At 28.8% G+C, this 13178-nt stretch overlaps 2 protein-coding genes and 2 non-coding genes across 4 annotated transcripts; 1 reads left to right on the forward strand and 3 right to left on the reverse strand.

Moving 5' to 3' along the window:
• The first annotated feature begins 70 nt into the window (after positions 1-70).
• On the forward strand, positions 71-142 carry TRNAG-UCC (transfer RNA glycine (anticodon UCC)). The gene has a single exon. It is a non-coding gene; the product is annotated as a tRNA-Gly (tRNA).
• A 182-nt stretch (positions 143-324) lies between these two features.
• TRNAP-CGG (transfer RNA proline (anticodon CGG)) lies at positions 325-396 on the reverse strand. The gene has a single exon. It is a non-coding gene; the product is annotated as a tRNA-Pro (tRNA).
• A 3092-nt stretch (positions 397-3488) lies between these two features.
• LOC127261240 (cysteine-rich and transmembrane domain-containing protein WIH2-like) lies at positions 3489-4647 on the reverse strand. Its single transcript, XM_051289492.1, has 3 exons — positions 4480-4647; positions 4215-4380; positions 3489-3854 (listed from the first exon to the last, which is right to left on the reverse strand). Exons 1-3 carry the CDS (start codon positions 4529-4531, stop codon positions 3809-3811), a joined length of 264 nt encoding a protein of 87 aa, XP_051145449.1. The 5' UTR covers positions 4532-4647; the 3' UTR covers positions 3489-3808.
• A 3913-nt stretch (positions 4648-8560) lies between these two features.
• LOC127261226 (phytosulfokines 4-like) lies at positions 8561-10347 on the reverse strand. The gene is made up of 2 exons (XM_051289475.1): positions 10169-10347; positions 8561-8852 (listed from the first exon to the last, which is right to left on the reverse strand). The coding sequence occupies exons 1-2, from the start codon at positions 10304-10306 to the stop codon at positions 8667-8669; spliced, it is 324 nt and encodes a 107-aa protein (XP_051145432.1). The 5' UTR covers positions 10307-10347; the 3' UTR covers positions 8561-8666.
• Between the last annotated feature and the right edge of the window lie 2831 nt (positions 10348-13178).

Consider the following 13178-nt stretch of genomic DNA (forward strand, 5'->3'; position numbering starts at 1 on the left):
CGGACTCCAAAAATTACCCCACATTTTATTAAAACTATTTAAAATAATATTAATATTAACCCTACAACCCGCGTTTGTAGTCCAACGGTTAGGATAATTGCCTTCCAAGCAATAGACCCGGGTTCGACTCCCGGCAAACGCATCTAAATTTCGTGTTTTATTAAAACCATACGACATCGTTTTATAGAAGATAAACGATGGGTTTAGCTACAACGGTCCAATTACTTTTGTGAAAGGGTTTATCGCAAAGGCCCAAATAAGCCCTAAACCTGATTTAAATAAATACTTTGTGAAAGAAAATAAAAATTAAAAGTTTCCACAAATGGGGCATTCCGAGAATCGAACTCGGGACCTCTCGCACCCGAAGCGAGAATCATACCACTAGACCAAATGCCCTTCATGTTTAAATTATCTTAAATATAATTTTTAATAAAATATAGTTAGGCGTTGTGGAAATGAATAGAAAGGAGAGTTGAAGTCGCATTTTCGATTGCACAGGTTTGTATAAAAGCGTGGGATATGTACTGTGCGGTCTTCCTTGAAAATAACGTCTGTCAAATCTGACAGCCAATTGTAGTTAATAATTTTGTGTTCCCACCACCTTAATAATTTATTGCATTTATTAAATTAATGAGGTCCACTTGAGTTGAGTAGTTTCACTTCATCCTATGATAATAAATTATTACTATATTTTAATGTTTTAAAATTATTTATTAATGATAATTATTTTTATAAAATATGAAAATAGATATTTATTTGTGCACGATTTTTAAGAGTTTGTTTGGTTTTGATTTATCATTTAAATAATATATTTATACTTCCTTCGTTTTATATCTATATATCCATTTATTTTTTATACGGAATTTTAAAAATATTAGTATTATATTAAGATAAAATAGAAATAAAGTTAACAAAACTAAATTAACCCTATTGTAAATTGTATGATATAAAAATAATGACATTTGTGTAAAGGTAATGACATTTGTGTAATATATTAGATACTATTGTAAATTCTACTTTTTTATATGATATAAATGTAATGAAATTTTTTTAGTAATTGTCATTACCTTTATATTTTTTTGTACGGTAATGACATTTTTGTAATACTAGTATTGTATGATATAAAGAAAATGACATTTGTGTAATATATTGTAAATTGAAATGATATTTGTAATGTTAGGTAGATAGTACAATTACTTAAAAAAAAATAGATACTTTGTTATGGGACGAACTAAAATGAAAAAATTGATAGATTGTTAAAGGATGAAGGGAGTATAATAGGTCATTCGTCTTTTAAAAATCTAATCATTTTTCTATTTGGTGTGTCTCATAAATATATATATATGTTTTTTTTAGTAATTGTAGTATCTACCAACACTAAAATATCCTTCTAATTTATAAAATATTATACAAAGGTCACTTTTATATTATAAAATACTAATAAATTTAATTTAATTTTTTTAAAATTTCGTATAAAAAATAAATAAATATAGGACGGATGATGACTATTTTATAAAATATATATTAATTGAAAATTATAAGAGTAGTAATAGTAAAAGTTTTTATTTCAGAATAAAAAATTACACATACTTTAAAACTTTAAAACTCCAATTAAGAGGCTATAACCATCATCATCATCATTATTATTATTCGAATATTACAAATGTTGGTTGTTACAAAATGATAGTGACATGAATTAAACTTGTCTGTAAACCCCAAACCCAGTCGTGGTTGACTTTGTTTTCTTTCGGTGTGCACACAATCCAACGTCGGATATTCATACATAGGAATTTGTAGGGATGTGTTAATTTTACATTTGTCTATAAAATAATTTATTTTTATTTGTTTAATCAATAATTATATTTATAAATATATTCAATAATTTTATTTTTTTTTAGTATTTTACATTAATTATACTCTCTCAGTTCCGCACGAAAGTTATCATTGGTTTTTTGCGTGTTGACTTTTTAGTACTTCCTCCATCCCAAAAGTACAGTCTTACTGTGTTTGGCACGAGATTTAAAAAATATTGATATTATATTAGTAGTTGATAAAAAGTAAGGATAAATTATTTTTTTTGCCCGTCTAAGTATATTAGTGTAAAAAGTAGTGGCGATTGTGTAATAATAATGAAAAAGTAGGAATAATTTTATGGTAATATGGTTATTTATAAAAATGAAACTATCATTTTGGGACGGACAAAAATGATAAACAAGACTATTGTATTAGGACGAATGGAGTATTAATTATGATATCAATAATACAAAAACAAAAATGTGTTTATTAGTCTCTTATAATATTGTTGAGCACAAAAAATAATAATAATAATAAATAATAGCAGTACGATTCTGGATGAGTCTGGATATAAGTCAAACGGCCCAGAAGTCGGGCGAAAAAGAAGTATCGACAATCGCGGAGGTCTATCAAGAGGAAAGTCGGGCGGTCCGCAGTCGGTTACGTCGGACAACACGGAGGTCAGCTGATATGGAGGTCGATCGATGCGGCGTTCGGACCAAGTAAGGTCGGGTGTTATAAGGAGGACAATGAGGTCGGACCTGGTCGGGCCAAGCTTAAAGGTCGGGCGCAAACAGGCCGAATTCGAAGTCGGGTATGGTGAAGTCTGGTGTTGAGATGAGGCAGGATAAGATCGGGCAGTGAATTAGCATGTGCAGGTCGGGTGAGAGAACAGTTCTGGGACGGTTGGAGGAAGTTGCAACTGGCGAACGATTTTTGAAGGTCGGACGTGGTAGGACGGTTGACACACGTGTCAATAGAAGAGAATTTTTGGGACGGTTAACAGCGGTTATGGTAACCGACCAGATAGCGGTTCAAACCGTTTCTTCAACAAGGTTATTTAAGGATCCGGTGCTATTCAAAAAAGGCATCTTCAATAGACAAAAATTCAAAGAGAATTGCTTTTGGAGATCACCACTTTATTTTCCAGTCTTTTATTTTATTTTTCTACAGTGTTTAAAGATTCTTAATCTTAGACACTCAATTTTCTCTATTTTCGAATTTTACTTTTTATTATTGAAAAAATACATCAACAAATATAAAGACATTTGTAAAAATAAAAATTATACAAATATCGTCAGCAATACTTTCCAAGCAATAATTTCCAAGCGCATGTATAAGAACGACAGAACCTAATACATGTTGAAACCTGAATCTGAAAAAAAATTAATTAATTAATTAATTACAAATACTCTATCAATAATTATAAATTATAAAAATTAAAATAAAATTAAATAGTATGATCATTTTTTAAGAAAAAATTAACACTTATATGAAAAAAAAAAAAAACATTTTATGTGAAATTAGAAAACTATAATAAATAAAAATACCAAAATTGATGGGATGATGAGATTACTGTGAAAACCACAAATCTGCCAAACCTAGTGTATACACACACCTACCTAAAACCTTACTCAACCTTATCGTAGAATGTTTGATAACTTTGGAGTTCAAGAAACGTAAACAAGGGAGAGTGAGTGAATAGCACATGGTTTGACAAGAAGCAAAGCAAGGAATTCTCCAACAATTTACACACCAATTTGAAGCAGATAACAAACTCTGATCGATGACCGAGAGTGGAAATTCCGATCAACAAATAAAAATCCGAGAGGAATTCATATTAAAAAGCGACAGATATTACAAATATAGAACAGAGCAAGAAGATGAGAGCAGTTGTTTTGTTTACTCATGAATGCCGCAATGAAAAGGAGGAGAGGAGAGGAGAGGAGAGGAGTTATCGAATTCCTTCAATTTCTTCTTGTTCGTTAAATCAAATCAATCCATCTCTTCTTCATCAGAAGCACGCATCCAACAGGCAACAGCAGCACAGTGCAGCCAAGCTTCAAAAGTAAACCAACAAACAGTTAACTTAAAATTGAGAATAGATCGGAACGAAAAATCCTTAAGGAGAAGAAACCGCAGTCAGTCAGATTTTACAATCTACACAAATAAATCAAAAGATATATTAATCTCCAAGGATGAATCCGTCGGTGCAGTTAAGCCACAAACCGAAGCGTAAGAATGGAGTTCCGGTCAACTCATCTAAACAATCGAGATAAGCATATACAAGATCTTTTAGATCTGAATCCGCGACCAACATTTTTGCCATCCAAATCATCAAATGCACACAGAACAGGAAAAATTCAACAAAAGAGGCGAAACTAGACATATCTAGAGAATATTTAGTTGCGAGAGCGTACCATCCTTCCATAAAACCGGCGCTACCACCGGACTGCTGCTGTTGCGGCGGCGGTTGACCGTATTGCGGAGCATACTGCGGCGGATAGCCGCCCTGAGGAGGATACCCCTGCGGCGGATAACCAGGGGGAGGGTAAGCATCCTTCGGATAACCCTCCGGCGGATATCCTGCACAAAGGATAAACAATAAAAAAGATCAATCCAAAAACGATACGTTCCGACTGGATCGCACTACAGAATCGCCAAAATTGACTTCAAAATACTTACCCTGCGGAGGAGGAACACCAACAGGAGGCTGATTCTGATTGTAATAGCTCATGATCTCTTCGAATTTCCGGCGTCGATTCTCCCGAGCGGCGGCGAAAGGAAGAACTGGTGCGGGTACCTTGTAGAGAGAGAATCGGTGGCGGTTTCTATGAGGGCACGAGAGAATAGAGATAATCGATTATTTATTAGTGTTTGTGTCGTTAATGTACGTGTAGATTACGCGTTTCTGTCAAACCACAAAAACTTTATGCGAACCCAGGGTTTTGAAGTCCTGAAAAGATCCACACCGTTCACTTTTCGTAGCCGATAAGGAAACGGCTAGGATTGACTTTAGAGTTGGGCTCTCCGGAGTCGTGAAGAATCCACACGTGATAAAAGATATAGCACTGTTGCGCTCTCCATGTGATTATGCATTTTGTAATTTCCCTTTCCAACTCATAACGGTTACCAAATTATTCCTCTATTAGGTTTTTTTACTTATTATTATTCTTTTAAATTTATTTTTAAAAATAATAATATGTTAAAAAAATAATAAGAAAATAAACTTTATCTATTTAAGATGAATTTTAACTTTTTATAAAATTATTATTATTAATTCATCAAAATTACAATAATAAAAAATTATCAAACTATAAAATAGTTTTGCACACATAATTGATTAAAAATAGTGAAAAATATATGGATAAGTCGCGAATTTGAAATGTGCACCTGACGTGGTTTGAAAAGAACATTTATGTAGACAATATAAATCAAAATTTAATTTAATTTTTTTTTTAAAAAAAGAAAACCATTGTCTTTAAATATTCAATTTTAAGTCAAATATTTCGTATCTAGACAATGCATATCCAGCCCACAATTAAGTAAATTTGAGGCAAGTCATTTTTTAAATTATTCATCACAATTATCTTTTTAAAAAATATTAAATTTAATATATATTTTATTTAAGGCATTATATAAAAAATTACAAAATTTTCTATAAACATATCATATCTAATATTTTCCATGTCATAAAATAAAAGTTAACTTTTTCAATTACTATAAAAAAAATAAGGCTATTTCGTTTTTAGTAAAATATTATTTTTATTATTATCAAAGAAAAAATATATATTTTATACTCCCTCCGTCCCAAATATCATGTCCACGTTGCCGTTTCTGTCCGTCCCACGTACCAGGTCACTTTCTTTTTTTGAAAAATGATTACATACTTTAATCTCATTTTAAATTTTAAATTTTATTTTTTTAAAAAAATTTTAATTAAACTAATTAGTTATCTTAATCTTAATTTATAATTATTTATATTATAGGATAATTATTTTCACTAATACATTCTTAATTATCTACTAATTATACCCCTCCTAAAATATAGTGTCTACAATGTATCAGACACGGTATCTAGGATAGAGAGAGTATTAAATTTTATTCCAAAAGTAAATAAGTCTATTTCTCAATAATATAATAAATATATTATTAAATGTGTTTTTTCTTATTTGAAATTAAAATTACCATTATTCAATCCACACAATTTACAAAATAAATATATACTATTTTTTCTTATAAATATTTTATCAAAATACTAGTTAATTTAAAACTCAAACTAATATCCAATATCAGCTCAAAACCAAACAAATCCTTAATATTTACATTAAGTATTTATTTTATCAATTTTTTTTTTATATAATTAAAATTCTTCAAAATCTCAAAATACTTATATAATACATCTAAATACAATCTTATTATTTATGTAAAAACAATTAACATAGTATTAATATAAATACATGAATATTTTCGTAACAACAAAAAATACAATGGGTGTGTTCATTTGTGATTTTTATAAATATACTATTTTTTATATTAAGTATAAGAAATTGTTAATATAAAAAATTATGTAAAATTATTAACTTTTTATATAAAGTATGAAAAATCAAGTTGATAATATCATAATTTACTAAATTTTATTACCTTAAATAAGGTGATACTAACCCAAATACATAAGGTTTTAGGACAAAGAAAGTATTTGATTGTAAAAAAAATAAAAATAAAAATTTATCATATAATACTCTATGTTATATAAATCTACGCTCATTTTTCTTTTTGTATTGTCATTAAAAAATATTCTCGTTACTTTTTTAAATAAAAAATTATTATATTTTGTTATATTATTTTTTACTATAAAAGAAAAAAGTAACTATTATTATTCACTTTAATTAAAATCGGTGTCAGATCAAATGAGCATGTATTTGCACGACAGAAGGAGTACATAAAGTCCAAAATAGAGGTGGCAATCCTGGATCGACCCGTTTTTTAAAGACGGATTGACCCAGCACATTTTTAGTGTATCAAACATAGGCTCGGTCTAATTTTAGTCGGATCTCAAAGTTCAGGTTGGGCTTGATTTTAAACTATGCTACTCTTGACTAGACAAATTTTTAATTTTTTAGATATATTTTGTGTAGTTATTATATTAAAAAAAATTATATTAATGTAAATAAATATAATTATGATAAAAAATAATATTTTTTATTGATAATTTAAAAAGTTTCGGCAGCAGATCACGAACTCTTGGTGATCTAAATTTAAATATTAAATATATTTTTAAGTTTATGATATATTTATAATTTACTTAAAAATATTTAAATGTAAAATTTATTTGATAAATTAAATTGGGCCAACCTGAATTGCATAGGGGCAACCACAACCCAAATTTGCAAAAGACTGAAAAAATTTCAAACCTAATTTTAAAGTACAAATCTTTAATCTCCATCGTGTTCAAATTGAATTTTCAAACCGTAGTTATTCTTGCCCTCTCTACCAAAACAATAATTTCATGGTTTTTTATCCAAAAATAAGTTTTTTTTTAGGGTTGGGGGTTTTGTGTTTGGATATGAATAATAAAAAATTAAAATTCGAACAGATGTTTGATGCCATATAAATAAAAATTAGATGTGATATTTTGAGGATAAAATAAATTTGTAATATAATTTTAAAAAATATAATTATTTGATGTGAAATTTAAAAAATAAAAAATAAAAATCCGCGTTAATACTCGCAACCTAAATGTTTTTTTTGGGCCGTTGACCATATGTCAAATGTTAAACTGATTTATTTGAAGAGTATTTCTTATTTTTATTTTATTTTATTTTATCTAAAGGTGTTGAATACAAACTGTCCTATTTATAGTAATAGTAGTAATTTTGTTTTATTTTTTCTTTTTCCTTTTTGAAATCAATGAGATAAAAGAAAATTTTATAAATAATCTACAAGATAAGTCATACCATTTGATATACATATAGTTTCACGTAATATTTTGAATAATTTTTATATATATTATATATTAATTGAAAAATAAATGTATGATATAATAACTCTGTTCATTCAAATTTGTTTTTAGATGGATTGATGGTATGTGAAATTGTATAAAAAATTTAAAATATAATATTTCAAGTTAAATATTTGATTGTTTGAAACAAGTATTTAAATTTTCTCAATTTTTTTTTTTTAAAAATTGTATTATTTATAATTAAAACAGGGTTTTAATGCAATATAGACAAGTTTGATATAATACTGCAAATGAAAATCTTTAATATCATATTATAAATAAAAAATTTAATTTAATTTAATAAGCTTTAAGGAAACAATTATAGACAATTACTTGACACAGACACAAAGAAACAGAACCTAAAAGGAATTCGAAATTTTAATTTAAAATTAATTAGTAAAATATCTATCAAATTATTATAGTCCGTACATCCCATAACAAAATATCAATTTTTTTATTTTAATCTGTGTCATAACAATAACAAAGTATCAATTTCTTTTTCTTTTTTTTTTAAGTAACTGTACTATCTACCTGACATTGTATATATCCTTATTACACAAATATTATTATCTTTATATCAGACAATACTAATAAAGTTATTTTAGTTATTTCTACTTTATTTCTACTACGTCCCAATATAATACTATTATTTCTAAAACTTCGTGTAAAAAATAAACAGATACATAGATATGAGACGGATGAGTATAAACTCACTGCCTAAAAAAAAGTCCCAATGTAGTTAATAATGAATGAAAGTGTGCCTAATACTGAAACTAATTATAATTGAATTTAAATTACAATTACAATAATAGTAATAATAATTTAGAAATGGATATAATAGCATTATATAGTAAATAGGAATAAATAATAATTAGGGTTGGTTATGAGTAGTGTGTGACTGTGTGTAAATATAATCAAGGTGTGCTTCCATTGTCCTCCTCATCATCATCATGCATTCCTCATGTTCATGTTCTTCACCCATCATTCCTTCACATGATGATGATGATGATGATGATGATGCTGATGATGCATCATCCATGCCTATGGTCCTTTCCTCCTGTCATATGCATCATTGTGTTAATTATTACTACTTTCAATGATGTAATTATACTATCTACATATATATTCATACGTCATCTGTCTCAAAATTATAGTACGAGTTGTGTTTGATATGAGATTTAAAAAATATTAATATTATATTAATAGTGATTAAAAAATATGAGTAAAAGATTTTTTTGACCTTGTGAGTGTATTAGTGTAAAATGCAGTGACAATTGTGTAATAATAATAAAAAAGTAAGGGTAATTTTATAGTGATATGATTATTTATAGAAATGAAACTATTGTATTGAGACGGAGGGAATACTTAATTAATTAATACTTTATTTGTCCACAAGCTAACGTCATATTTTTCTATTTGAAAGGTAAAAACAATTATTGTCTTCTTTTTATTTTTATACACAAAATTTACTTTTTTATCTTTATGTTATTTTTTCTTTTTTTATACACAAAATAAAGGACAAATTTGTCATTTTATAACAAAAATCTTAATTATCTAAAAATATGTGTAAATGTCAAATAGAACATTAAAAAATGGACGAAATGAGTATACTATTTTATTTCACCTATAGATATAATAGGATGGTTACCAAAAATTAGTTGATTACACTAATTACCGGTTCTTTTAAAAAATAATTACACCTTAATAATATTAAGTAAATAATATATTTGTTAATCACTCATAGTAGAGTATATTATTCCATTTCTCTGTAGAATTTTTTTTTTTTCTTTTAATAAATTTTGGCACTGTTCAATTTTGAAAAAATATTACATTAAATATTATTATTTTTTATGATTTTAAAATTTTTTAAAATTCTAAAAATTTCCAAAAGTCTGTCATACGTTCGATTTGGTTTAGAAGCTTAAAGCTAAACTTTCTATTTAAAAATATAGTGTGTTCTTTCTCATTCAATGTATTTGATTTTTATTAATTTTAATAGTTAGAAGTAATATTTTCTATAAAAAAAACACTAAAAGAAATAATAAAAGTTTGTACTAAAATAAATTAAATAGACTTTATCTAATATATTATTATAGAAATCAAATTTTAATGGCAAAATTACAAAGTTCACTTTAAAAACAAGAACCAACAACAGTTATTTCTGATTTGAAATATTAACTCAGTTTAGTATAAATAATTTTGGAAATTGACGCTATTAATCAACAATAATTTTTTTAAAAAAAATATAATATTAAATATTAATTTTTTAAAAAATAACACATCAAATATTTAGTTTTTTATTGTTTTAAAAATGAAAAAAATGCCTGAATCAAATTAAATATATATGTATAATAAATGATAAGTAGTACTGACCAGAAGTTGAGTTTCCATGGGAGTGACGTCAGGAAACGCCGGGGAGGGACGAGCGAGAGCCGTCCGATGATGAGAAGATGATAGAAAATGGACGGTGATGATGATGCAAAGAATGGATGCGATATTGCTGGCAGCCATTTCTGTGTGGTTTCTGCAGAGGAATTCGTTGATCAAATGATCCGTCTGTCTGAAGAAGAAATGAGTTATATAATAGATGGAAAGGGCATTTACGTCAATTCACAAAAGCGCCATACACAAAATTTCAATGGCCCAATTTTTAAAAATTGTCATGAACATAAATGTATTCATTCTTTCCCCTAAATTTGTCCAAAGGAATATTTATTGCATATAGGCAATCCAAACATGTTCCTTACCCACTAAATTAAATTATTTTTTTTCTACATTTACTTACTGCCTTTTATTTATTTATTTTTTTCAATTGATTTTTTTTTTTTTGTTATTTTTATCACAAGTACAATGTATAACCTTGGAGAAAATCACGATGTTGACTTTTATATGTTGTGGGATAATAAATCATATGTATATGTTATAAATATTGATTAATAATTGTTGAATGTGTTTTTCCAACAATAAAAAATAAAATTCGAAAATAGAAAATTATCTTCAAATTTGATATAATTAGTGTTTGAGATTAGGAATCTCTAAACACTAAACACTACGGTACAAAAAATAAACTGGAAAATAAAAAACTGAAAATTTAAATGATAATCCCCGAATCACTGACTTTGTTGTCGTTTGAAGATGATTGAAGATAATTTGTCAGTTGCCAATCACAATCCTTAAATATTCTTCAGAAACGGTATTTGGAACCGTCGTCCAAACGGTTACAACGCCTCCTTTTAACCGTCTGCTAATTCCCCTTTTGCTGACACGTGTTCTCAAACGTCTTATTACCCGTGTAGCCCAACTGACCAAACTACTATTCTCACTCGCTCTCTGCAGCGTCCGACCTCCAAAACAAATGACTCGCTCATCCGACTACAGATCAACCGACCTGCCTGTCCGGCTACAAACCAACTGACTTGTTGGTCCAACCACAGACCAACCGACTTGTTGATCCGACCGCAAACTTTCCGACTTGCAGACCATTCGACTTGTTGATCCGACCGCAAACCTTCCGACTTGCAGACCATCCGACTTTTTGGTCCGACCACAAACCTTCCGACTTACGGGCCATCCAACCTGCGGACCTTCCGACCTGCGGGACCGTCCGACTCGCAGACTATTCGACCTGCGGGCCATCCGACCCGCGGATCTTCCAACCTGCGGACTATCCGACCTGCGGACCTTCCGACCTGCGGACTGTCCGACTCGCAGACTATCCGACCTGCGGGCCATCCGACCTGCGGACTTCCGACCTGCAGGCCATCCGACCCGCGGATCTTCCAACCTGCGGACTATCCGACCTGCGGACCTTCCGACCTGCGAACTGTCCGACTCACAGACTATCCGACCTGCGGACTTTCCGACCTGCGGGCCATCCGACTTGCGGACCTTCCGACCTGCAGACTATCTGACCTGCAGACCTTCCGACCCACCAATTTTTCTTAAAAATATGTCTATTTCACCCGATTATCTCAAAACACTCATTGATCAATCTAACAGACCCATTTATAGATCCATCTCTTCTTCTAACTTGAGCTTTTTAACCTAATTATAAATTTTATACGTAACAACAATATAATATTTCAACGTTCAATTTGAACCATTAATTTACTTTTATTATTATCAAACTTAAATTAAATTAAATTAAAAATAACCTTGTGACAGATAATGATCTTCCCTGTGTACACACTCAAAATTAATTGGACCGCCCAACATAAGTGCAGTCCAAATCCTTGAGATTTGCAGCCCAATAGAAGATCCAGATCAGCTAAGTCTGGCTTTGTGCATTTGAAGCACAGAAGGTGGAAGTGAAGGTGGTTGGAGTTCTTAAAAATAATTAGGTATTCAAAATATCTTATCCAAACATGATTCAAAATAAACAAATAAACAGAACATATCAAATCAGAAAAGAGATCCCAGTCCTTTTTTTTCATAATTTTTGTATGCATTATTTTTTCTGTATCTGTTTCAAATTTTTACAGTTTTTTCAATTAATTCCAATTTAATTTTAATTTTCATTTATGTTTTACCTTCTTCGTCAACTTTTTTGATTATCGGGAGATAGCCCGAATCATTTTTTGGAAAGGCCGGGGAACCCTATGATTAAATTAATTCCGATTAAGCCGTAGATTTTTTTACGACAACACTATGTTAATTAATAATTTTATTTTTTTATTTTTTCTATTTATGTGTTTTTTTTAATATTTAAGAAAAGTAAACTGCGTTGAAAATAAAAAAATGTGATGATTAATTGGTAGGGTTGGTTAGAAGATGAAAAGCAAAGCACGAATAAATAACAAGCACATAATACTACACTTACATAGGATTTATTATTTTATACATTACACGGTTCTCAATAAAAAAAAATATATCTTTTTTCACATAAAAATATTTAAAAACTATTTTATTAAAATAATATTAGTTTTTGCTCCTAAAAGAACTTTCTTTGGATAACTATTTTCTATAAAATAAATAAATAAAAGGGTAAAAGAAGCTTCTGTGGTTGAATTTCTGCCTCTCAATTTATTATTTTTATGGTCCTTTTTTTATGTTTTATTTTTTCTTTCAATCTTCACGAGATGTATGAACTTTTTGCATTTTATGAATTTGGTCAACCGTTTTTATAAAATATCAACATAAATATATTTTGGTAGTTAGGAATAAATTTTTAAGGATCACAACTTTTTACCTGTGGTTGTCGTTTTTTAGCTTTGCTTATATATCTATCGTGTATTCACTTTTGATCCCATATTTATGTAAAAAAAAAAAAAAAAAAAGTAAATATTGCCATTCTAATTTCGATATTTGATTCTAAATTTAAAATTTTTGGTAACATATCTGATATTGACCACTTATTTAATTATTGGAAATTTTCAAATGTCTA

This window comes from Andrographis paniculata, unplaced genomic scaffold, assembly GCF_009805555.1.
Source record: "Andrographis paniculata isolate CXL003 unplaced genomic scaffold, ASM980555v1 Contig62END, whole genome shotgun sequence".
NCBI classification, from domain to species: domain Eukaryota; kingdom Viridiplantae; phylum Streptophyta; class Magnoliopsida; order Lamiales; family Acanthaceae; genus Andrographis; species Andrographis paniculata.

What these genes read in the sequence shown, in the direction of transcription:
- LOC127261240 (XM_051289492.1), bottom strand. Translation starts at nt 4,531, where the DNA reads ATGAGCTATTACAATCAGAATCAGCCTCCTGTTGGTGTTCCTCCTCCG. An exon ending in TGGTGTTCCTCCTCCGCAGG is followed by an intron (nt 4,381 to 4,479) that starts GTAAGTATTTTG and finishes TCCTTTGTGCAG; the next exon opens with GATATCCGCCGGAGGGTTAT. An exon ending in GCCGGTTTTATGGAAGGATG is followed by an intron (nt 3,855 to 4,214) that starts GTACGCTCTCGC and finishes TTACTTTTGAAG; the next exon opens with CTTGGCTGCACTGTGCTGCT.
- LOC127261226 (XM_051289475.1), bottom strand. Translation starts at nt 10,306, where the DNA reads ATGGCTGCCAGCAATATCGCATCCATTCTTTGCATCATCATCACCGTC. An exon ending in CCATGGAAACTCAACTTCTG is followed by an intron (nt 8,853 to 10,168) that starts GTCAGTACTACT and finishes TGCATATGACAG; the next exon opens with GAGGAAAGGACCATAGGCAT.